The sequence below is a fragment of the Delphinapterus leucas genome, chromosome 5 (genome assembly GCF_059928025.1).
Source record: "Delphinapterus leucas isolate spDelLeu-1000000601 "Yukka" chromosome 5, BTC_Dleu_Yukka2, whole genome shotgun sequence".
Taxonomy (NCBI): domain Eukaryota; kingdom Metazoa; phylum Chordata; class Mammalia; order Artiodactyla; family Monodontidae; genus Delphinapterus; species Delphinapterus leucas.
The window spans coordinates 3,849,504-3,872,549 of record NC_143133.1 but is presented as its reverse complement, the minus strand read 5'-3'; the positions used below and the strand labels follow the sequence as shown (position 1 = coordinate 3,872,549).

The following is a 23,046-nucleotide window of genomic DNA, read 5'->3' as shown; positions in this document are numbered from 1 at the left end:
CGCAGAGCAGCAGGGCCCCAGGAGCACAGGGCACCTTCACGGGGCGACAGACGAGAGCGTAATGGGGGGCTCTCTCCAGGGCCAGCGTGGGTGGGCTAGGAGAGACCCTGGGGCTGAGGGAGGAGCTTGCTGAGGGCCCGTGGAGGAGGGGCCCCCCTGGCTGTAGGAAAGGCCTGTGTCGGTTTCCTGCGGCCACTGTAAGAAATGACCACAATACAATAGAAATGTATTCTCTCACAGTTTCGGAGACCAAAGGCCCGAAATCAGCTTCATGGGGCGAACACCAAGGTGTCTGTGGGCCCCTGCTCGCTCTGGAGGCTCTGGGGGGGACCCCTCCCTTGCCTCTCCCAGTCTCTGGAATTCTGTGGCTTGTGGAGGGGTCACTCGGATCTTCTAAGGCAGCGTCTTCAACACTTCCAGCTGCATCTTCACGTTGCCGCGCGCGTGTGCACGCGCGTGTGCGTGTGTGTGTGAAAGTTCCCTCTGCCCCACCCGGATGACCCAGGATAATCTTCCCAACTAAACCTCTTCACTGAATCACACCCGCAGAGTCTTTATTTTCCTCCATCTGGTCCCACGCACAGGTTCCAGGGATTATGACGTGGATGTTTTGGGGGGGCCTTTTTCAGCCAACCACCTTGCCCAGTAGGAGGCCGGATCCCCGGAGCCATAAGGAACGGGCAAGGAGGAGGCTGGTCCAGGAGAGGGTCGCTCAGCCCCTAGGAACTGCGGCTGGGCAGTCGGAGAACAGGAGTCATGGTACCCAGCTCTCTCCCCTCCCGCCCTCCGGTCTTCTGCTGGTACCTCCCGTGGTCTGAATCCCACCAGAAGCCAGAGAGAAGGAGCCTGTGGATGCCATCTACACAGGGCAAGCCCCCAGTGTTGGAAAAAGGTGGAGAAGGCAGAGCCTGGGTCTGGACTAGGTGGAAGCTGTCCAGATCAGGAGCTTCCTTGGCAGCCCCCAGGCCTGCTTGGGACCCACTGTGCCGCACTCTCCCAGATTCTAGTGCCTCTCTTTCCCAGGACTGTAATTATGTATTTGTGCCACTAGTTAGTTATTGTCTGCACCGTACACACACACTTGGGGTCAGCTCGTTGAGGGTAAGGGCTATGCCTGTTTTTTTTTTACCATTTTACCTCAAGTACCTGGCTGAAAATATTGAATGGATGGATGGAGGGATGGTGGATGGATGAATGGACGGATGCATGCATGGGGGGATGGATGAATGAATGGATGGATGCATGCATGGGGGTGGATGGATCATGGAGATGGATGGATGAATGAATGAATAAATGAATGAATGAATTTCTACCAACAGGGATCACCCAGGTCAGGGACCTCCACATGGAGACTCCTGGCTGGCCTGAGCCATGGCTGTCTACAGGACCTGGCCTCCTTGCTGGTCCTCAGTTTAGTGTATCTGCTTTGACCTGGAATACATCACACCCACTCACACATCACTGGCCAAAGCAAGTCTTGTGCCAAGGTCTGGTCCTTGCTAACTGACTGAATTTCAGAATGTCCCTGAAATTCCCTGGCCTCACGGGCTGCCTCTGCTCTGGGTGCTTTCCTTTGGAACAGCATGTATTCTGGGTATTAACAGTGCTACTTAGCCTTCCATGTATTTAGACTAAAGCACAATCACAGAGACTTATTTTCCCACAGAGACTGACTGCATTACAATTGCTCTTTAATTCATGGTGCCCTGAAAAATTAATGGAGCTGAAATCTCAGTTATTTTCTTTGGGTCTTTTCTGTGACTATGAGGAAAGGAAAAAGAGGGAAGAAAGGTTTCACTGTGGTTGTAAAAGGAATGAGGAATTTGAGGACATTAATAACAATGACAGCAGGGCTGTTTTTTTAGGCGTTATGGCTTCAGCAGGATGGCTGGTCGGACTACACTGACTTTGACGCCAACAGACCTGGTGTGTTAGGTAGGCGTCTGCTGCTATAATGCCGAGTAACACACAGGCCCAAACCTCAGTGGCTCACAACAACAAGCATTCTTTCTTATTCTTGCATCTGCGAGTCAGCGGGGGTCCTGCCGGGCTCGCTTGGGACTGACTAGACAGGCATGCCTCCTGGCAGGGTTCAGGTCTCTTGTTCTGAAACCAGCAGTTACTTGCAGACATGCCGTTCTCATGATGGAGGGCAAAGGCTCCGAGGGGCAGAGGAAACCACGTGAGAACCTCCGTGTGTCTGCTTTGACCTGGAAAACATCACATCCTTTCCTGCTGGGCAAAGCAAGTCATATGCCAAACCCAGAGTCCACAGGCTGGACCTAAATGTCTCGCTCACAAGGACTTGCAGATTTTTACGAAAGCAAACGCTCTCTTCTATTCGCTCCCCTTCCTTTTCCTCCCAGATGCCTACCCCTTCCTCTAGCAAAGACTGTCCTTCCACCCCTCAGACTGCCCTGTCTCCCTACTTCTAGTTCCCTCCTTTACTGTGTCATTAGAATTTGGGGTGCTCTGAGGCTACCTTATTTGGAGCCTGGACAGCTTCCTTGGGTGAGAGCTGAATGCAGTGGGTTTTTTTCTTTTAAGGCTCAGCAAGTTGCATCAGGCTCCTGGGATCAAAAGGATGTGAGAGCTGGGCAGTCCTTCCCCACGCCAGCTTGCTGGGGACCCCTGGCATGAAACTGACCAGCCTGTTCCCCTCTGCTCAGACCTCAGACCTGTTCACAGGCAGAGCCCGGGGCACTTACCTCTAAAACATCAATAGACCCACTCATGTTTTATTCTGCCTCCCATCAAGAACCTCCTCTGCTTCCCAGCACTGTGAGAAATTGGTCTGAGCCTGAGACTGCCTTCCAGAAACTTAGTAGAGGAGACAAGACACCTTGGATGGCCAATCAGGGAAGCCTTCCTGGAGGAGAGGGGGTTGAACAGGGGCTTAGAGAATGAGTCAGTATGTAAGTTTACTTTTTAATACAACTTCAGAACCACAAAGATGATCACACAAGAAAAGAAAGAAAAATGAACCCCTGCAATCCTCCAGCCCAAATGAAGCCGTGTTTGCGTTTATATAGGCTGAAAAGGAGGAGAAGTGCTATCAAGGGGGTGAGGTAGGGTGGGCAAGAGTTCTCTTAAGAAGGGATGAGTCTTGGGCTTCCCTGGTGGCGCAGTGGTTAAGAATCCGCCTGCCGATGCAGGGGACACGGGTTCCAGCCCTGATCCGGGAAGATCCCACATGCCACGGAGCAACTAAGCCCGTGTGCCACAACTACTGAGCCTGCACTCTAGAGCCCGCGGGCCACAACTACTGAGCCCGCGTGCCACAACTACTGAAGCCCGCATGCCTAGAGCCCGTGCTTGGCAGCAAGAGAAGCCACCGCGATGGGAAGCCCACACAGCACAACCAAGAGTAGCCCCCGCTCGCCACACTAGAGAAAACCTGTGTGCAGCAACGAAGACCCAAGGCAGCCAAAGTACAATAAATGTTTAAAAATAGATAAATTAATTTAAAAATAACTTTTAAAAAAGGGATGAGTAGAGGATGCCATCATCATGAGAACAGCTGCGTGCACAGTGAGAACCTCACAGCTCAGCGTGTGTTCCTTTTTGCTTTGACTGTTGTGTCCAACAAGGCTCAGGGCAGGAAAGAGAACTCACTCTGGGTATTTTAAGCAGGAAAAGGATTAAGCGTGAGGCGTTGGGTGCTCTCTAAACTGTTGGGAGGGCTAGAGGTGCGGCTTCAGGCCGGACTCCCAAGGATCCTCCCAGAAGCCTGTGAAGCTGGACCAGCAGGGGAAGGTGGGGCATTGGGAGCTCCACTGGGGTCACCAAGGTCAAGAACATGCAGCTGAGGCCGGAGTCCAGGCATCTGAAATCGCCACTGCTGCAGCCCACACTGCCTGGGAACGTCCACAAAGACAGAGATTTGTCCAGCTGCTGTCTCCACCACATCCGCCCCTTCATCCCACAGAGCTGGAAGATGGATGCCGACCAAAAGCCCATGAACTTGCTGGCCAGGAAAACAGAGTTACTGTATGATCCAGCAATCCCACTCCTGGGCGTATATCCAGAGAAAACTGTTATTCGGGAAGATACATGCACTCCAATGTTCATCGCAGCACTATTCACAATAGCCAAGACATGGAAGCAACTTAAATGTCCATCGACAGATGAATGGATAAAGAAGATGTGGTACATATATACAATGTGATGGAATATTACTCAGCCATAAAAAAGAATAAAAGAATGCCATTTGGGCTTCCCTGGTGGCGCAGTGGTTGAGAATCTGCCTGCTAATGCAGGGGACATGGGTTCGAGCCCTGGTCTGGGAGGATCCCACATGCCGCGGAGCAACTAGGCCCGTGAGCCGCAACTACTGAGCCTGCGCGTCTGGAGCCTGTGCTCCGCAACAAGAGAGGCCGCGATAGTGAGAGGCCCGCGCACCGCAACGAAGAGCGGCCCCTGCTTGCCGCAACTAGACAAAGCCCTCGCACAGAAACAAAGACCCAACACAGCCAAAATAAATAAATAAACAAATGTGGGGTTTAAAAAAAAAAAAAAAAGAATGCCATTTGCAGCAACATGCGTGGACCTGGAGATTATCATACTAAGTAAGTCAGACAGAGAAGGACATACACCATGTGACATCACTTATGTGTGGAATCTTAAAAAAAAATAGATACAAATAAACGTATTTACAAAACAGAAACAGAGCCACAGACATAGAAAACAAACCTATGGATATGTTAGGAGGCTGGGATTAACATATACACACTACTATATATAAAATAGATAAACAACAAGGTCCTACTGTATGGCACAGGGAACTATACTCGATATTTTGTAATCTATTCCCTTATATGGGAAAAGAGTCTGAAAAACGATATATATGTACATATATACATATGTGTGTATATAAAACTGAATCACTGTGCTGTACACCTGAAACTAACACAACATTGCACATCAACTCTACTCCAATATAATAAAATAAAATAAATGGCCCAAGGCAGCAGGGAACTGCCTCCATGGCCTGTCCCCTTCCAAACCTCGCGTGCATGCATCTATCTGACCCAGAATTCTAGCTGCAAGCGAGTCTGAGCAATGTTGGATCTCAGCTTTTCAGCCTTTGCAGTATGCCCAGGTGCCCTACAGCAAGGGAAGGAAGGATGCTGAGTTCCAACCATCATACCCAACCTACCACTGAAAGCCGGGTGGAATTGCAATGCTTCTAATAATTGTGTGAGGCTTAATGGCACACATGTCTGTGAATGGAATGCACCTTCCCTCTGACTTCACCCTCCTCCTTTCCCTTTATTTCTCCCTTGTTCTCACTTCTGATCGTTTTACCTTTACATCAGATCAGAATATCTTCTGATCATTTTATCTTTCTTAGAGGAGTGGTCTAGAGGAAGTCGACCCTTCCCCAGGACATTGCTGTGAGTGTGTTAGCTGCAGTAACTAGGATGTCCCTGTTGTGTTTATTTGCTGGTGTTTGTCCTTTATTCAGCAGAAATGTTCTATTTCTGCAGCAGTGGGTTGCGTGTTATGCAATCATCTCCCATGAGAGCAAATTGGAAAGGCTTCATAAAGTTCTGGGGCAGATGTCATAAATGCAAGTGCGTCGGTGGTGATGGCAACGATAACGCCATCCGTTAATCCGGAGGTTACGTAATCCTGAGACTGATGGCCTCAGACTCCTTTTTATTCACTTATTGCCTGAGGATATGAGCTGTGCTCTCCCGATTTGTGGATGAGTAAAGTGAGACTGTCCTGAGAGGAAGGAGTCGGCTGGGGGGTGGGAGAGGGGAAGAGGGGTGTTCCAGGCAGAGGGAACAACATGTACGAAGGCCTAGAGGCAAGAGAGGGAAAAAAGGTGGGTCAGCAAACAGCCAGGTGCTCAGCAAACAGCAAGTCGGCCTCCAGGTGCTGGGCCTCAGTCTGTGCAAACGTGAGAAAACAGCAAGAGTTGAGTACAGCAGGAGCCTGGGGCTTGAGGGATTTGGGGAGGGGACACTGGCTCTAAGTAGCCAGGGTTTGGGGAGCCCTGGAGGGGTAGCTGGGGGCAGTGGCTGGCACCAGGTGGAAGACAGACTAAGATGCAGACTCTCAGCCTCTTTGAGTAAGAAAATCTCGCAGCCTGAGTGTTTTCTCCCTGCAGATAAGAGCAGAGGATTGGAGCTTAACAAAGAAAACTGCCAAGTTTAAGAAAAAGGGACACAACTGTTATGCAATTGTCACCAGGTCACAAAGTGTCAGTCAGACAACTATTCAGAGTGACTCTCTTTCTAGAGGCTCCCGGTGATTTTTATGGGTAGGGACAGCCATCCTGAAGTGGAGTGTCTTCTCACAAGACCCCGAGGTTAGGAGATGACCTGTTCAAGGAGGAATCACTCACGCAGGGGCCGGTCTGCAGTCCTGCAGCCGTGGGGACGAGGGAGAGAACGTTTTCCTGAAATTTCTCTCCTAGGCAGTTGGGGAATCTGTAGTTTTCAGGGCTGCTGTTGGCAAGGGGGAAAGGCGATTCGGACACCCCAGAGTGACGATGTGGGCAGGAGCGGGACTGAACAGGATTGCGGGGCCAAGAGGGAGTGTTACCCTCACATCCGCAGTCTCCGTCTCGCCCCGGGCAGCTCTGTCTAGGAGGACGGTGGGCACGACGCTCAGTCCGGGGGCTTCAGAGCCCCAGTTCCGCGCACGCCTTGCCTGCGTGAAGTCCTGACACGCGGGACCCACTTGAACCCTCCTAACCTCCTGAAGGAGGATGTCACCCATTTTACAACTGAGAAAAGCCGAGGTTCACCTGGGTGACTCCAGAAAGGGAGGGCAGGGATCTGAGCCCAGATGTGCCGGCCCCAAACTTGGGAGACAGGAGCCTGGGTTTCCGTGTTGCCGTTGGGGACTGCCCAGCCATTCTGGAGAGGAAGGAGGAGGCCAGGCCTCCTCCAGCAGGAGAAGGACCACTCCCCATCCCATTAGCCTCCCAAATAGAGCAGACAGAGGGCCACCACGTGAGCAGAGCTGCCACCACCTGCTTAACTCTTCCCTGACTCCCCACACCTGAGAGGTGAAGTCAAAGCTCTGCCCCGTCCTCAGCACCTGGCTGTGAGCCTCACTTTTGCACAGACTGAGGCCCAGCACCTGGAGGCCGACTTGCTGTTTGCTGAGCACCTGCTGTTTGCTGAGCACCTCCCACCCCCCTACCTCCTACTCCTAGGCCTGTGCTCGGGAACTCCCTCCCCCTGGAAGGGCCTCTGCCCTCCTCTGCCTGCAGACATCCCCACGACCCCGATGATGCACTGACGCCAGGCAACAGGCGGTGTCCAGGGAGGAACAAGGAACCTCCAGATGGCTCACGGAGGGACCCCAACCCAGGGAGTTGGTCACAAAGGCATCGGAAGGACAACAGGCGCAGAACAGGATGGCGGTTTACCCCCAGAACAGAGGCTGCAGACATCCCCGCCTCCCCCGGGCTGGAGCAGAGGGGAGGGGTATGTGGGGGCCAGGATCCCACATGCGCGCTCGTGTGTGTGTATGTGTGTGTGTGCACGCTCCAGCCCCATGGGGCCAGGACCCAACAGGCACCGGCTCCCCGCCTACCACCAGGCTCCAGTGAGGACTGGGGGGTTCAGGGGGCAAGTGAAAGTACGTGTCTGCTCGTGTGTGTGCGTGTGTGTCTGTGGGTGCGTGCACACGTAGTTGTGTCTCTGTGTTTGTGTGCATGTGTGTAAGCACGTGCACGTCTGTGTCTGGGGGCCGGGTGGCGCATGCGCTTGTGTGTCTCCCTGTGTATATATTCTTGAGTGTGTGAGCTTGCATGTATACGTGTATCTGTGCCCATGTGGGCTTCTGTGTGTCTGTCTCCGTGTGTGCATGTCTGTGAGTACATGTATGCATTGTAGGGGTGCTCGCACACGTGTTTCTGTGTGAGCTGTCCCAGGGCCCTGGACACCATCCTCCCTCCTGCTCCCCCAGCGTCTGGCAAGTGTCTGTGCTCAGGGGCAATCCTTTGCCTTCGGGTCTGTCGTTTCTCCTCCTGGACCATGAGCTTTGCAGACACAGGGCCGGGTGTGGCTCAGCCCCGGAGCTCTGGGCCGGGGAGCCTGTGCTGTACTTGGCTTCTCTTGGCCTCTAGGGCATGGAGACGCATCTGGGGAAGCACCGGGGCTGTGATGGGGAAGCTCACACCTATCACGGCCACCTCTTGCACATCACACTGGCTCCCAGGGCCTTGGTTTGAGAAATGCAGCTATTGTAGGGCTTCCCCGGTGGCGCAGTGGTTGAGAATCCGCCTGCCGATGCAGGAGACACAGGATCGAGCCCTGGTCTGGGAAGATCCCACATGCCGCGGAGCAACTAAGCCCGTGCGCCACAACTACTGAGCCCGCGTGCCACAACTACTGAGCCCGCGTGCCTGGAGCCCGTGCTCTACAACAAGAGAAGCCACCGCAGTGAGAAGCCCGCGCACCTCAACAAAGAGTAGCCCCTGCTCGCGGCAACTAGAGAAAACCCGCGTGCAACAACAAAGACCCAACGCAGCCAAAAATAAATAAAATAAAATTTATAAATTTATTAAAAAAAAGAAAAGAAAAGAAATGGAGCTATTGAGTCCCAGTGGAGGTTGGTGCAGGATGGAGCGGGTGCTCCAGTGTGGGTACTCCTCCCCCTGCCCTGTCCTGTGATCCCCAGAGAGCTGTCCCCTCCCTCCCCTTCAGGTCTTGCCCTGTGGCCCCTGCAGGCGTTTCCCAAGCCCAGTCTGCTCGTTCAAGGCTCTGTCCCCACCCGAGGTCCCCAGGTCAGAGCTCTAGACACTGCCTCCCCCTTCCCTCCTCCCAGGACCTGTTCAGCTCTCTAAACAGGTCCCTTCCGGAGCCCTTTCCTCCTCTCCATGAGCCTGCAGCCCAGGGCCGGACCGAGGCCTGGCCTCCCTGGGGCCTCCCTGCCTCTGCCCCATGGCAGCTGGCCTCAGCCCTCCTGAGAGCCTCATCTTGTCCAGCGGCCTGGTGGTCTCAGGCAGGGCTGGCTGTGTACTTTACAGGGTCCAGTGCAAAATGAGAAACGTTTAACAATTGGGACAAACCCTTTCTTCCATGTTCTCTTTCCAGCTGTCACAGTGTCTTTATGAGCTACTAATGTCATACTCCCTGTGCACAGGGACACAAGCAGGGTGGACGCAGACCTCCCAGGCTCCCAGGGCCTCAGGACTCAGCGCACAGCCACCCAAACTTGACCCTCCCCAGGCCCAGGTGCCCCCCCACCCCGGGTGGAAGGCGGCAGCGGCCCTGGAGGTGCTGGCAGAGCCACGGGAGGTGGGCTGGCAGAGCCACGGGAACCCGGGCTCCGAGCCCCACACCAGCTCATTGCTCCATCCGGCTCTGCTCACAGATCTCGAGTTCAGAGATAAAATTATTAGGTCTTTCGGGCTTCCCTGGTGGCGTGGTGGTTGAGAGTCCGCCTGCCGATGCAGGGGACACGGGTTCGTGCCCCGGTCCGGGAGGATCCCACATGCCGCGGAGCGGCTGGGCCCGTGAGCCATGGCCGCTGAGCCTGCGCGTCCGGAGCCTGTGCTCCGCAACGGGAGAGGCCACAACAGTGAGAGGCCCGCGTACCGCAAAAAAAAAAAAAAATTAGGTCCTTCAAGTTAGTGACCGCAGAGCATTAAACCCCAAGCACAGGCCCTGGGCTACCGTAGTGGTCAAGGCCCCAACCAGGCTTCAGACGTCTCTGCTGTGTCCTGAACTGACCATCTCACCTTTCCTGCTCCCTCCTCCAGAGCGCCTCCCTCCACACCACATGCATAAAGGACATTCGGGTCCCTCCTGGGTGCCTGCACTCAGACACACCTCCTCCAGGGACCTCTGCCCCTGTCTCTGGGCTCCTACCAGCCGGCCTGGGGTCGAGACTGGCCCTTTATGGAGCCCCCGTGCCTGACCTTCCGCCTCTCGGAGGCTGGTCTGTACCCACCTGGAGCACAGGGCCTGCCCCCAACAGGTCCTCGCCAGGTGGGACAGGACCGGCCAGCCTCCCCCGGGGCAGTCATCCCCCAGGGGTGATGCAGCTCTCAGAAGAGGCTCACTCCTCACGTCACGACCGAACTTTTCTCTCTCCTCCTTCTGCCCTAAAGCTCTACGTATCGTCGGACCTGGGGAAGAAGTGGACCCTTCTGCAGGAGCGAGTGACCAAAGACCATGTGTTCTGGTGAGCACACCCCCGCCAGGACCCGGGGAGCCCCGGCGAGGCCAAGCCAGCCCCCTCGGTCCCCAGCTCAGGTCCCCACCTTCTCCTCTCTGCCCCAGCCCTGCCCTCCTCATCCCAGCGGGGCCTCCGGGGCGTCCTCTCTGCTCTGCTGGGACAGCGTAGGAAAGGGTTGAGAGCTGGGGCTTGGTGTCGCTCAGGCCACGCGCACACCCACGAACCAGCTGTGCAGTTTCGCACACGTGAATCTCCCTCTCTGGGCCTCCGATTCCCCCATAGTAGGGAGAGGCGCTAATGCACATAGAGCTGGCCCAGTGCCTGACACACAGCAGGCCCACTGTCCCCCTCACCACGGAACCCCCTCCCCCCTGCCCCTGCCTCTCCTGTCCTGGTCCCGACTCAGCCCCCCGCTGACGGCCCGGCGGTGCAGCCTTCCCTGCCCCATGGCTTGCTCGGCCTCTGCCGGTCTTGGACCCTCACTCCTGCCCCAGCCGGTGCCCGGGCCCCCCCCCGCGTTGGTGTCATCTCTTGGGAGCCACTCAACAATCGATTTGCATGGAGCTCTAGTCTCACTGCCCCAGCGAGAGGCTCCGGTGCTCAGGAAACGCCTGTTGGATAAGCAAGTGAGGCCCGCGAGGATGAGACATGGACGAGGTCCAGGGCTTCTGCAGAGGGAGCAGAAGCCAAAGGCGGGGCTCAGGGCCCACGCTGGCGCCCCTGACCCGGCTGCCACCCACCCCCCGCCTAAACTACCTCTGGAGATGCATGCAGTGACACACGTGCTCTTTCCACCAAATTGTGTTTTCCTGAGTGTGAAAATGACACACACTCACGTCCTCTCCTTTCTTATGTCATTTGGGCTGCACACGTACGGCCAGGGACTGCGTCGCCAGGACAAACACCGTGGGAAGAGCTTCCCGTCCCGCCCTGTTCCGTCTGCATCTTCATGCTAATCAGGGCCAGGAACTAGTTTGCGGACTTAGGGCCACAGGCTGAAGGGAAGCTTTGGTCTCGCCTCTGGAACAACGGCCTGGGGGTGTGCCTTCCGCCGCGGGGTGGGGGGCGGTGAGGGCTCCCTCCACGTGGCCGCCCTCGAGAGGTCCCGGGTCCTTCCTCGGAAACTGGAGCGCGGCATCAATCACAGGCCCTGTCATTCTTGTCAACTGTTAGCCCGCAGGGGCTCAAGGAGGTGGGGAGCGGGGCCAGGAGGTGGGGTTTCTGAGCAGGGCGGCCTGGAAGGTTGACAGATCAGGATTCGGGGGACTGGCGGGGAACGGTTCTGCCTGTGTGTCCAGTCCCAGGGAGACCCCTGGGGCCACAGAGAGAAACAGCCCGCAGACACTGAAACCTAAGTTGGTGCTCATTCAGACACGTTGTTATCACGGGCAAATCAAATTATGTCTTCCCTCAGGTTTCTCAAATTGCTCCAAGTCGTTATGCGAGAGGGATAATCATGCCAGACACTTGTCTGCTCGGGGCCCGGGAGTCTCCCTGGGAACGTGGTGACAACACAGGGATGGCGCCTCTTGTAAACAGTGAATAATGCTGTTTTGACAGCACTTCCAAGGCGCTCTCTGTTCTTGAACTGACAGCAGGAATTCCCGAAGCCCCGTGTTGTGTCTGAGACTCAGACCCTTAATGTTTTGAGAAGCTTAAACAAGTGAGCTCCTTAGACTGGCCTCATGGGGCCGTGGCCGGGGGTTGGGAGACCTACTATGTTCTGGGCCCACGAATGCCCTGACGCGTCGCCTCCCTGCTAGTCTCTCAACGGCACTGGGACAAAATTATAAGGACCGCCCAGCAGCATCCACGTTGTGAACACTGACTGTGCACCGGGCACCAGACCTCGGGTCCCAGTGCATCCTCTTATGAGATCCACACAGCGGCACCCAACTGTCTTCCCCTTAGGTTACAGAGGGGGAAACGGCGGCCCAGAGGGGCCAGGGCACTTGTCCTAGGTCATGGGCCATGGCTGCCTCTGTCCGTAGCCAGTGACCTTGCCCTTGGCCCCTCTGCCGGGCAGTCTGGCCGCCTGCACTTCCCCAGGCGTTTCCAATTCTTCCTCCCGCCTCGAAACCAACCTCACCCGTAAAGCCTGAGCTTTCCACTTCCATGAGCTCCAGTGCCTGCCCAGGTGTGAGGCAAGTGGCAGTACTTCTGTCCTGAAGGGAGGTGAGGGGAAGACAGAGTTCATCCCACAGCAGCCCTGGTGGCGGTGTCTTAGAGGGTTTACCAGAGCTGTTTGCATCAGAGCTTCCCTTAGCATCCGAAGGAGTAGCAGTCAACTCCCCGTGCTTTGTTGAGCCTGCGTGGCCACAGGTCTTCTCATGTGACTGCTGTTTCTAAACAATAGACCAAGGGCCTTACCCAAATACTATCTTTGGGGACCTTGACAAACAAGAAGGCCCAGGGCTCAATGCTTGTCATTTCCCACGGGGAGCCAGGCTTCATCTGAGGTGTGTAAATACAGAGTTTCACGTGGTCTTCAAAACCCGTGACCAAGGGTTCTGGGGCAGGGACCTCAGGCCCACTGTGTTCCCTGCCTCGTGCAGGGCCTGGTGTGGGCGTGCTGGGAAGTGGCAGGGGAGAGGCTCCGATGGAGAGAGAGACAGAGGGGATGAGAGAGTGAGTGCGTGGATGAGTGACAGGCCGAGTGTCATGACCCCATTTACAGATGACGGACGGTCAAACTAGAATTCCATCTGCCCAGCTGAGGACCGGTCAGTGCTTCTGGTAAAGGGAACAATGTCTCTCTTTATTCAGAAAAGAGAGGAAAATGTCAGGCAGGAGACCTCCTTCCAAGGAGCTTACAAATGGTTTATCCACAAAACCTAAATCAACACTTCACCTTGCGATGGAGAGTCTATGGAAAGTCAGAGTGATCGACGCCGGCACCCACGTTTGAAACATCACAGACTGCACATCCCGCCACGGGGGGCATTGTGGGTTTCCCCTGTCCACCTGGGACCACCTGGCCCCTGGAGGAGGTGAAGCAAACAGGCACCCTGGTGCCAAGCCCGTTAGGAATCGGGCTGAGAGCTGAGAGAGGCCAGCTCCGGGGGCTGTCAGTGGTGGGGACTGAGCAGTCAGTGGCAGGGACATGTCATTGGCCTGTCCTGGGTGCTGAGTGGCCGTGGGAAGTGACCTCTGCATCAGACTCTCAGTTTGTCTTGGGCAAAGTCAATGTGCTGCCTCAGGTTACTGTCCATGACAGGGTCGGCTTGGTGGATGGAGTTTAATAGTCAGACCGGCCGGAATGTACGTTATAACAAATGTAATGAGCTCCCCACACCCATGACGCCCCGGGTGTTCTTGCTCCGGAGATGGCTGAAGTAGCTAGAAGGTTGTAGAGGGAGCTGACATACAGAACATGGCAGGAGATGACAGTCCGGTTGATACCCGGAACCGGTAAAATCTGGGAAACCCTGGACCACATCACACCATCAGTTGAGAAACCTGCACTCCACCTCCTGGGCTCCAGGCCCTGTGCTGGGCTGGCGGAGGTCAGCGCCGCCCCCAGCTCCCCTGGAGGATGCAGCCCAGTCCCCGCCCCCCCAGGGTGTGTCTTCGTCCCCTTCTTCTCGGGCCTTGTTGAATGCTCCGTCGTGGGCAGCCACCGTCCCCCTGTGCTCCATGCACTGCCTGAACCCCTGGAGCAGTGTGGTCAAGGGAGGGGCCAGCGGCTGAGAGCAGAGCCTTCCCAAGGATGTACTGTGAAGGGGGCACGAAGGGGAGCAGGGACAAGGGAGAAGGACCCCGGTGTGAATCCAGGTCTGCGCCCTCGGGGGAGTTGTTCTGATCACTAACACACATGCGCACGCGCACACACACACACACCTACGCGCACGGATGTGAAAGTCTTCTCTAAACTACTCTAAATGGAAGAATGCCCAGCAAACCCTGGGCCCTGCAAGGCAGAGGCTGGGGCTCCATCGGCCTCCCAGGAGCAGGTGGGCTCTTGGGGAGGACTGTGTTCTCTGAGCCCCAGATCCTGGAGGCCACATGGCTGCCTGGGGCTCGGGGACCACACAGGCCCCGCGAGAAGGGCTGTGGGGCTCCGTTCCCGACACCAGCCTCAGCCGTTCTTTTCCAGGGCTGTCTCTGGAGTGGATGCTGACCCAGACCTGGTCCACGTGGAGGCCCAAGAGCTCGGAGGAGGTAAGCCGGGAGGGTACAGGAGCCAGGCGCCCCCACGTCTGCTCGCCCCGTGGCCGGCTCAGCTGCCCCCGTCCTTCGTGGCTGGCCCTGCACGGCTGACCTTGCTGTGTTACGATGTGGCATAATTTTAAATGTGCTTGTTTTCCAAGCGGGGATAAACTGAAGTCAAGGAGCTCCACTCCAGTGGCAAAGTCTATTGAGAGGACGAATTGCTCTGGCCCCTGAGCATTGAGTGTTTCCCCATCTCTCAGCGCCCACCCTGCCCCCCACCAAGCTTGCTGAATGCTGAGGTGGGGCAGGGCCTCCGATGGCTCCCCCCACTCCAGTGGGGCAAGGAGCTCCGTGGCCGATGAGCCCAGGGGCCACGCATGCTGTGAGAAAGGTCCTCTGTGCTCCTGAAGGAGTGGCACTGGCAGCAGAACCATGGAATGTTCTAGAACATCAGAGCCGAGAGGACCTGTAGATTGTGCCTTCATTCAACAAACACTGACTGAGTCCCCTGTGGACCAGGCCCAGGGCTGACCCTGCTGGGGACGCAGCAGGGTCCCCAGCAGGGTCGAGAAAAAGATGCAGCCCTACCCCTTGCCTGCTGGGACGTCCTGGTGGTTTCTCTCGGAGTGGAGACCCGGGCAGGGTCACACTTAACCGACAGTGGGAGCTGACAAGTGCAAACAGCTGTCCCCTGGCTGGGCCATACTATGTGGAGCGTAGGTTCAGTGGTGCCGGGCACCGGGGTCCTGGCTGGTGACAGAGGCGTTAGCGTCAGCTCCCTGCCCACCACGTGCCAGCCACATGAGCCTGGAAGTGACCCTGCACCTCGGCCTCCTTGTCTGTGAAATGGCCCCATACGTGGTGCTCAGCCTGGGGACATCGTGTGTCAACGTGTGGTGGGTCCCTTTACCACGTCCAAAGCCCTCGACCCTTCCCCGGACCAGCCCCCATCCTGCGGGGATGTCACTGTCGCTTCAGCTTCACTGACCAGGAGAGAAAGCTCACAGAGGCTCCAGGCTTTGCCCAAAATCACAGGGTCACGGGCCGGTACAGACCACAGCCCCACCATCCTCCACACACAAATCCCAAAGCATCCCGGCCACGCTCACGGCGACCTGATCCCCAGCAGGGCTCAACACAGCAGAGGCGGGTGATGTCTCGTGATCTCCCACCTCCAGCGAGGAGGAACGCCAGGCCTCCATCCTCAACAAGGGGCGCCGTTTCCACCCAGCGATGATTCCGCGCAGCCCACCTTCCCCGGGGGAGGAGGGACCCTGAGCCTAGCAGCTGTGACGTGCACGTGAAGGGCCCCCAGGACGGAGCAGCGTCCCTCCCCCGTCTCCCCTGCCTCCAGCCACCCCAGCCCGGGAGCCCTGTTAGAACCCAGTCCAGCCAAGCTTGGTGGCACAGCATCCGGGCCTTTAGGACCCACCCCACTCACCGGCCCCACCTGCCCTCCGGCCAGCCTGAGCTACGGGCCATTCCCCAAGGTCACCTTACACCTGTCCTTGTCCCTGCGGAAAGGCTGCTCCCCATCTGTCCACCTTGAACGTCTTTCTTGGGCTGCCCACCACCTCCTCTGGGCTCCACAGCACCCGGACTGCCCTGTCACAGCTCTGCACACTTCCCCGGGCCTGGAGCTCCTTGGGGACAGGGCGGGGCCTGATCGATTCACCTCTGTGTCCTCAGTAGAGCCACCAAATGAATAAGCACATGGCCAGGTGCCAGTCGCCCTGATGCTGGGCCCCTGCGCTATCGTGGCAGGACCCTGCGGCCACAATCCGTGCCGTGGACACGAGGACGCTCACTGCCTGTCACACCACGTTGTCACTGTCGGGCCGTCTGCCTCTCCCCAGAGCTGGAGCTGGTGCCAGTTCATGAGAGCCAAGCGTCCACCTCCCTTCTCAGCCCCGTGGTCAGAAACTTCATCTCGGCAGCTTGAGAACGCCCCCCACACCGGGGTGGGGCGGTGGTTTACACCAGAGAAATTGGCAAGCGATGTGAATTGGCATTTCTCCCACTGCACAAACCTTCAGCCCCGTGAAAGGGGGTCTTTGTTTGTCTCGTTGGCAGTAGAGCTGGAACAGGGAGGGATGAGTGAACAAATGAATGAATGAATGCATGCATGCATGAATGAGTGGGCAAGTGAGTAAATGAATGAATGAACGGGTGAGTGAGCAGATGGTCCACTTTGAGTCTGGCCTGGGCTCAACTCCACGGCGTGCCCAGCCAGGCCAGCCCACGACAGGAAATTCAGTGTTGACCACAGGGACTGACCAGGCCATTCAGAGGGGAGATGGAAGTGGTGCAGGAGGGGCCATGGCACAGCCGTGGCTGACTGCGGGCCTACTGTGTGCACGGTCTCCTAGACGCTCACCTGCTCTTTTGACGTGGGCATTAATACCCACGATACCGTGGAGGAGCTGAGACCCAGGGGACCCTGCCGGTGAGTTAGGGCAGGTCCTCCGGCCCCCAGCCCTGCCCCCTGGCACTCTCCATGCTGCCCGGCCACCCAAGGCTGTGGACAGGACGTGCCCCGAAAGCGCTGACGTCTCTGAGCGCCCTGGCTGGGCTCCATTTGGTCCCCGTGGTTAAATGCCACTCCTGCCCAGAAGCGGTAGAGACGAGCTCCCCCGGGGCACAGCTCCAGGCCTCTGCGCAGGTCTGCTGGGGCCCACAACCCGGGAAACAGAGGGCTTGGCGTAAGAGCAGCGGCTGCCTGGCGAAACAGGGGTTCAACTTGCTTAATCGTAGATACTTCTAAAGGGGTGAAAGTGTTTGTCTAAAGTTAGGGGGGAAAGAACCCCTGAGTCCTACCCACACCCACCCGTTTAAGTTGGAGAGACTCCAGGAGGGTGGGAGGGGTCCCGAGTCGTGATGGGTGCCATGGATGCCTGCCACGGCCCTGCACTGTCCCTTCCCTGGGTGACCACATGCACCCAGCTTGCCCAGGGCGGGCTGGTGGGTGGGAGATGTGTGTGTGTGTGGGGTCTCCTGCCCACCATCTCTCCGGATTGCTCCGAGGTCCCTCTCCCAGACAGAGGATACAGGTGGCCACGGATGTGCAGGTGCTGTGCCTAACCCTAACCCTAACCCTAAGCCGGGGCAGAGGGCGCGTGGGACAGAATGTTGATCAAGTCCTGCGCTCACACGGCAGTGCTCCCCTGCACGGCTTTAGCCTGGGGTCAGCAAACGCTTCCCGTCAAGGCCAGCCAGTAAACGGTTTAGCCTGGCTGGCCGTGTGGTCTCTACTGCCAGTGACTGCCGTTGTATGGTGGAGGCGCCGTGGGTGACGCGTAGACCGGCAGGCACTGCTGTGCTCCAGTGAAACTTCCTCCAGGAAGAGCTAGAGGCAGTCCGGGTGGCCCTGAGGTAGACAAGTCTCCTAACCTTGCTCAGCCACAATTTCCACATCTGGAAGATGGGACCATCGTTGCATGGTCCTGAGTATTAAAAGAACTCCTCGCAGTAGAGCGCCTGGCACAGAGCTGGCCCCGCTCAGCAGCAGGTGCGATCACAGGGCACACCGTTTAACATTCAGACCCACAAACAAAACCGGCGGCAGTGGTATCGGAACGCAGACCGAGCCAAAAAGGTTCAGCACTTTGTCACGTCTGAGGCTGTGTCTGACTCCTTCAGCTGGAGTCTGAGTCTTTGAGATTTCATGCAGCGCGTGGCTGGCTCTTATCTCCTGCAGGTTATCGGTACGTCACCTGCCAGGTCCACAATTGCTCCGAGAAGACGCTGACAGTGCCGTTCGCGGGCCCCATTGACCACAGTTCTCTGACCGTGCAGGACAATTACATCTTCGTTAAGGTGAGCTTCCTGCTGGGGCTCTTGGAAATCGGCAATAGGCGATGTGGAGTATAAGCCACTTGGGGGAAAATGGAATCATTCAAACAGGAAGCAATAAAATGGCTGTTACTTTCAAGTGCTACTTAATTCAGTTTCCCCTGCCCCTGTGATGGTGGTGGAAGGCACCCCCCAAACCCCATAAGGCCAAAACACAGGGATGCCACCTGCTCCTCCCTTCTGCCCACTAAGAACTTCCCACAGCCCAGGGCCTCCAAGCCCAAACCCGTTTTGTTCCATCTGGTTCCGGCGACTTTGAAATGATATTCAAAGCTGTTGTCTCTGGTCATTTCTCTTGGCCACCAGGCATCAGCTATCCACAGCCCAGGGACCAAGCCCTGCTGCCTGTACACACAGGTACTCAGATCACAGTTGGGACCACCATGTGGTCTGACGGTTCAGACACTCCGGGAAGCAGCTGGTCATACCACTTCTTGATTACTTCCACCAACGAGGAGCTCACTCCTTCTAAAACAGCCTACCCCTCTCCTGGATAGCTCAAATCTTTGGAAATGTCATTCCAGTACTGAGACGAAGTGTTTCCTCTACTCTCATCCAGTGACCCCTGGTCTGCCCTCTAGGACCCCATGAGACAAATCCAAAGGCTCCTATGAAGATGGCCCCTTAGGGGCAGCTGCTGGTGTTCTGTCCCCTGAAGGCTCCCCCGTCTCAGGGACGTTTCATCACCCCAGGTGCCCTTCTCCACATGCAGAGTGTACCAGGGCCTCCTGAGGATTTGGGGGCTGGAACTGGCAGGGTGTGTCACGGCCCCCATTAGAGCAGGCCAGGCAAGAGGCTTCTGCCACCGCCGGCCCTGATTCCCAGCCCCGCCCCCGACTCCCAGCCCCCCCCCATTCTCCTTCACCCTCTGCTGATGACCAGCCCCACAGCTTCCCATCCCTTCTGTGTGTTTGCACCCACCGTTCCCTGGGCGTGGACCACTTGTGCCCCCTTCTCCACCTCCTCCCCCAACACTGTCGTGCACCACCTCCTCCAGGAAGCCTTCCCTGACTTCCACTCTACTTCAGGCCCACAGGTTGCCTCTTCGTAGCGCCCCCAGCTCTGTGCATTCCTCCGTCACAGCCAGGCCACACTGTCGTCCTTTACTGTTTACCGTAGACCCTGCAGTCCGGTGCGGGTGGGGGCTCCGGGTCTGTTCTCAGCACCGCTGTCTTCCCAGCACCTCCCATTGTGTTTCTGCAAATATCTACCAAGGGTTGGAGCAATGACAGCAATTGGCTTCTTTGACAACCGTATCTCACGTTGAGTGTTTTCTAAATGTTGTGATTGTCTGGTCTGCCAGCGCCCCAAGCCTGAGACCCCGGGGGCACAGCTGTGGCTGGACAGGTTGGGCTGATCCTTGTGCAGCAGTAGGCACCATGCACCACGGGGCCCCAGGATGGGGTGCGGGGCTCAGTTAGAGGTGCTGGGAAGGCCCGGCCGAGGGTGAGCCATGAGAGGGGGCTTGGGGAGGATGGAAGATGCCGGATCGGGTGCTGTCGGGAAGCGGGGCCACGCTGTAACTGGGCTGCTCAGTGACCTGGTCTGGAAGGAGGGGGCTCAGGAGGCTGAGCCGTGATGGTGAAGGAGCCGCCCCCGCGCACTCAGCCTGGACGGCGCACGGTCATCGCTGGCTGGTCTGTGTTCAGATGTGATAACGGCTGGCTCTCAGCTTTGTTGCAGAGGCCTGGTCTGCCGCTGGTGACACTGTCTGTGTCCGACGGGGGAAGGCGCAGCCCGCAGTGCATGCCAGGCTGGGGCCAGAGGTCAGGGGCCACTGTGCCCTGTCCAGCTCCTGGCCCACTCCCTCTCCCATCACCCGTTTGCCCCCTTGTTCCTCGTCTTCCCTTCTCACCCCCTCCTCCTTGCCGCTGCCCCAAAGAAGCACATGCTGCTCTTTTCCTGGGTCTTCTATTATATCCCATGAGAGACAAGTTACTCCATCTCTGGGTCTCACTTTTCTCATCTTTAAAATGGAAATGATCACAGGTCGTGGAGTTGTTGGTTTTGATACCGATGAGCTGTTTGGGACAGTGCTGGCCACATGACTGTCTCCGGAGTGTTGCCTCTTGTTTTGTTTCTCTTGCCTCGTGGTCTGGTGGTCATCTTTTGTGGCTTGAGCTTACCTTTGGCCTGTCTCTTCCTCCACTCAGTGGCTCACCAAGTACTCTCCCTAAGAGGAGTTCTGGGGAACAGAATTTTCTTCACCTTGTCTGTAACTCAGACATAGGGAAGCCAGGTGCTGAGAGAGCATGGGGAAGGAGATTAGTTCTAACTGAGGGAGGTGGAGGAAGACTTCCCAGAGGTGGGGCATTTGGTGTGGGGCTCTGAAGGATGAATAGGAGTCTGCCCATTTCAGGCAGAGCATGTATAAGCAAAGTAAAAGGGCGTTTTCACCAGGATTTGGCTCAACAAGAAACCTAGTCCCGGGCTTCCCTGGTGGCGCAGTGGTTGAGAGTCCACCTGCCGATGCAGGGGACACGGGTTTGTGCCCCAGTCTGGGAAGATCCCACATGCCGCAGAGCGGCTGGGCCCATGAGCCATGGCCACTGAGCCTGTGTGTCTGGAGCCTGTGCTCTGCAATGGGAGAGGCCACAACAGTGAGAGGACCGCGTACCGCACAAAAAAAAAAAAAAAAAAAAAAAAAAAAAGAAAAGAAACCTAGTCCCTTAAAAACTTGTTTTTCCCCTCCTGTTAGGCAACCTCAACAAACCAGACCAAATACTACATCTCTTATCGTCGCAATGAATTTGTCCCGATGAAGCTGCCGAAGTATGCGTTGCCAAAGGTATGAGTGGGTTCCCCATTCCACCAGGCCCTGAGCCGGTGCTGAGCCTGCCCTGACTCGTGGGCCTGCAGGGCTTTTGCACCTGTGCTTGGTGGTGGCCAGGTCAGGATGGTTAAGAGCAAGCTACTGCCCCCTCCCCCTCCAGCTACTGCCCCTCCCCCTGCACTCCATCCTCACACGTGCCCAGCTTCATTCTGTCTTAGTGCCTCTGCAATGTTCTTCCTTCTGCCTGGTCTTTCTTTTCCCCAGACTCCTGCACATGTGATGTTTCAGACAAATGTCTCTTCCCACTGACCCTCCAGGCTGGTCCAGGCCTCGGTTTCCTGCTGACACCCCACCCTGCTCCTTCCTGACACTCAGGGTGCTGGGAACCCCCCGTGTCCGTCCTGCTTTCAACTAGAGTTTCCAGGGCTGGGGGACCGTTTCTGTTTTATTCACCTCTGCATTCCAGCTGCCTAGCATAGTGCCTGGTAGATAGTAGGTGTTCAATTAATGCTACTTCCTCCCCCTTGCCTGGCCGGCAAAGAAGGGGGACGTGGAGGCTGTCCAGACCCTGCCCCTGCCCTGCCTCAGGGTGAACTCCACAGCCCCCTCCCTACCGATATTTTATTCCAACTTTACAAAGGAGGTGATTGATGGTCAGAAAGGCTGAATATCCCGTCTGAGGTCACACAGCTTGTAAGAAACCAAAGCAGGTTTCAAACCGAGGTCCGAGGTCCAGGCGAGTCTGAGACCAGCCTTCTGCCACATCTCCCTCCAGAGGACGGTCTCCATCCCATGTACATAATTCAGAATCGCAGACTGAAGCAGCCCTTCTCCCCCACATACTTATCGAGCATGAAATGTAAGCTAGGAACAGACGCTATAGCTGTGAGTCAGACACCCCGGTTTCCTGCCCTGGCTGGGTTTTCAGAGGAAACAGGCAGAAAGTCAAGCAGACCGACAAATGTGTAAAATAATTGCAAGCTGTGATTTGTACTGAGAAGGAAATGAGAGGCCGGGCAGGCAGTGATGGGGGGTGGGGGAAGCTTCCCTAAAGGGCATGTCTCATCTGAAGCCCAGCGGTTGAGGGAAAGCTGTTCAGGTGTAGCACAGTGCAGGTGCAAAGGCCCTGGGGCAGGAGAGACCTGGCTGGAGGGTGGAGAGGAGGTGAATGCGCTGGCCCCTGCAGGCCCGGGGGCTGTGGCTTGCTGGAAAGGACTTGGATTCAGGAGCTGCTGCTCGGGACATCACAGACCCCTCCTGAGCCAGAAATGGGAAAAGTTCCTGAGACTTTTAAAACCTTTTAAAAGCATCTCTTTAGAAAGAGAAAAGGAAGAGGGGGAAAAAATGGAAAGGAAGGGAAAGAAAGAAAAGAAGGAATCTTAATAAAGTCCCTCCAGTGTTGGCCGAGTAAATAAATGAAAAGCTAATGGTTTCATTTATGGCAAGTGCCTTTGGCATCTCTGGAGGGTGGGGGGCCTTTCAGCTTCTGAGAGGCTCTTCCTCTGCCACTGGGGGCTGCAGCATTAGCTGCATCCTTTGTCCTAGTGTTGGGGTGGGTTGAGTGGACCCCTGGGTCTCTCCCTGCTCCCCTCTGGTACTGGGACCTGGGCAGATGCTGCCCCTTTCCTGGGACGGGGGAGGCTGGACCAGCGGCCAGGCCATTTCTGAGGGTCTTCTGAGGAGACTGCAGCCACAAGTCATGACCTCTGTGACCTTGAGCCCTGGCTGCACCTCCCTGGTCGGTGGCTGAGACGGCAGTGAGTGCTTCTTGGTCTTTGGCGGGGGGGAGGTTTGCAGGAAGCACCACTGTGAGTCCCGCTGCAGGCCCTTGACAGCACGTGCTACCTGCTAGCTTCCCGTTTCTGCAGAAATCAGGGGTCATTGAAAAGAGTCGTGAGGCTGTGATGTTAGTACTGCCCCCGCATCATAAGTGATGACAGAAACAGACATGCCCCTCCTGTCATCCAGTTTCAAGGGATGACCAGGAACCCACTTATATCGGTGGCATTTGCATTGGCACTACGTGTCCTCGCTCGGGGGTCCTGCCCAGGACCCAGTGACAGGCAGTGGAGGACCATGCACAAGTCAGGCTGCTCTCAGGGATCACCCACCCCCACCCC

The 23,046-nt window shown here is 56.6% G+C and overlaps 1 protein-coding gene across 1 annotated transcript in view; it reads left to right on the top strand.

Moving 5' to 3' along the window:
- Positions 1-23,046, top strand: part of SORCS2 (sortilin related VPS10 domain containing receptor 2) — a 277,519-nt gene that overhangs the window by 200,055 nt on the left and 54,418 nt on the right. The window contains exons 6-9 of the mRNA XM_089911353.1: positions 10,082-10,155; positions 14,246-14,310; positions 17,999-18,117; positions 20,852-20,941. Of these exons, the coding sequence (XP_089767479.1) occupies positions 10,082-10,155; positions 14,246-14,310; positions 17,999-18,117; positions 20,852-20,941 (348 nt within the window). The remainder of the gene's footprint in view (positions 1-10,081; positions 10,156-14,245; positions 14,311-17,998; positions 18,118-20,851; positions 20,942-23,046) is intronic.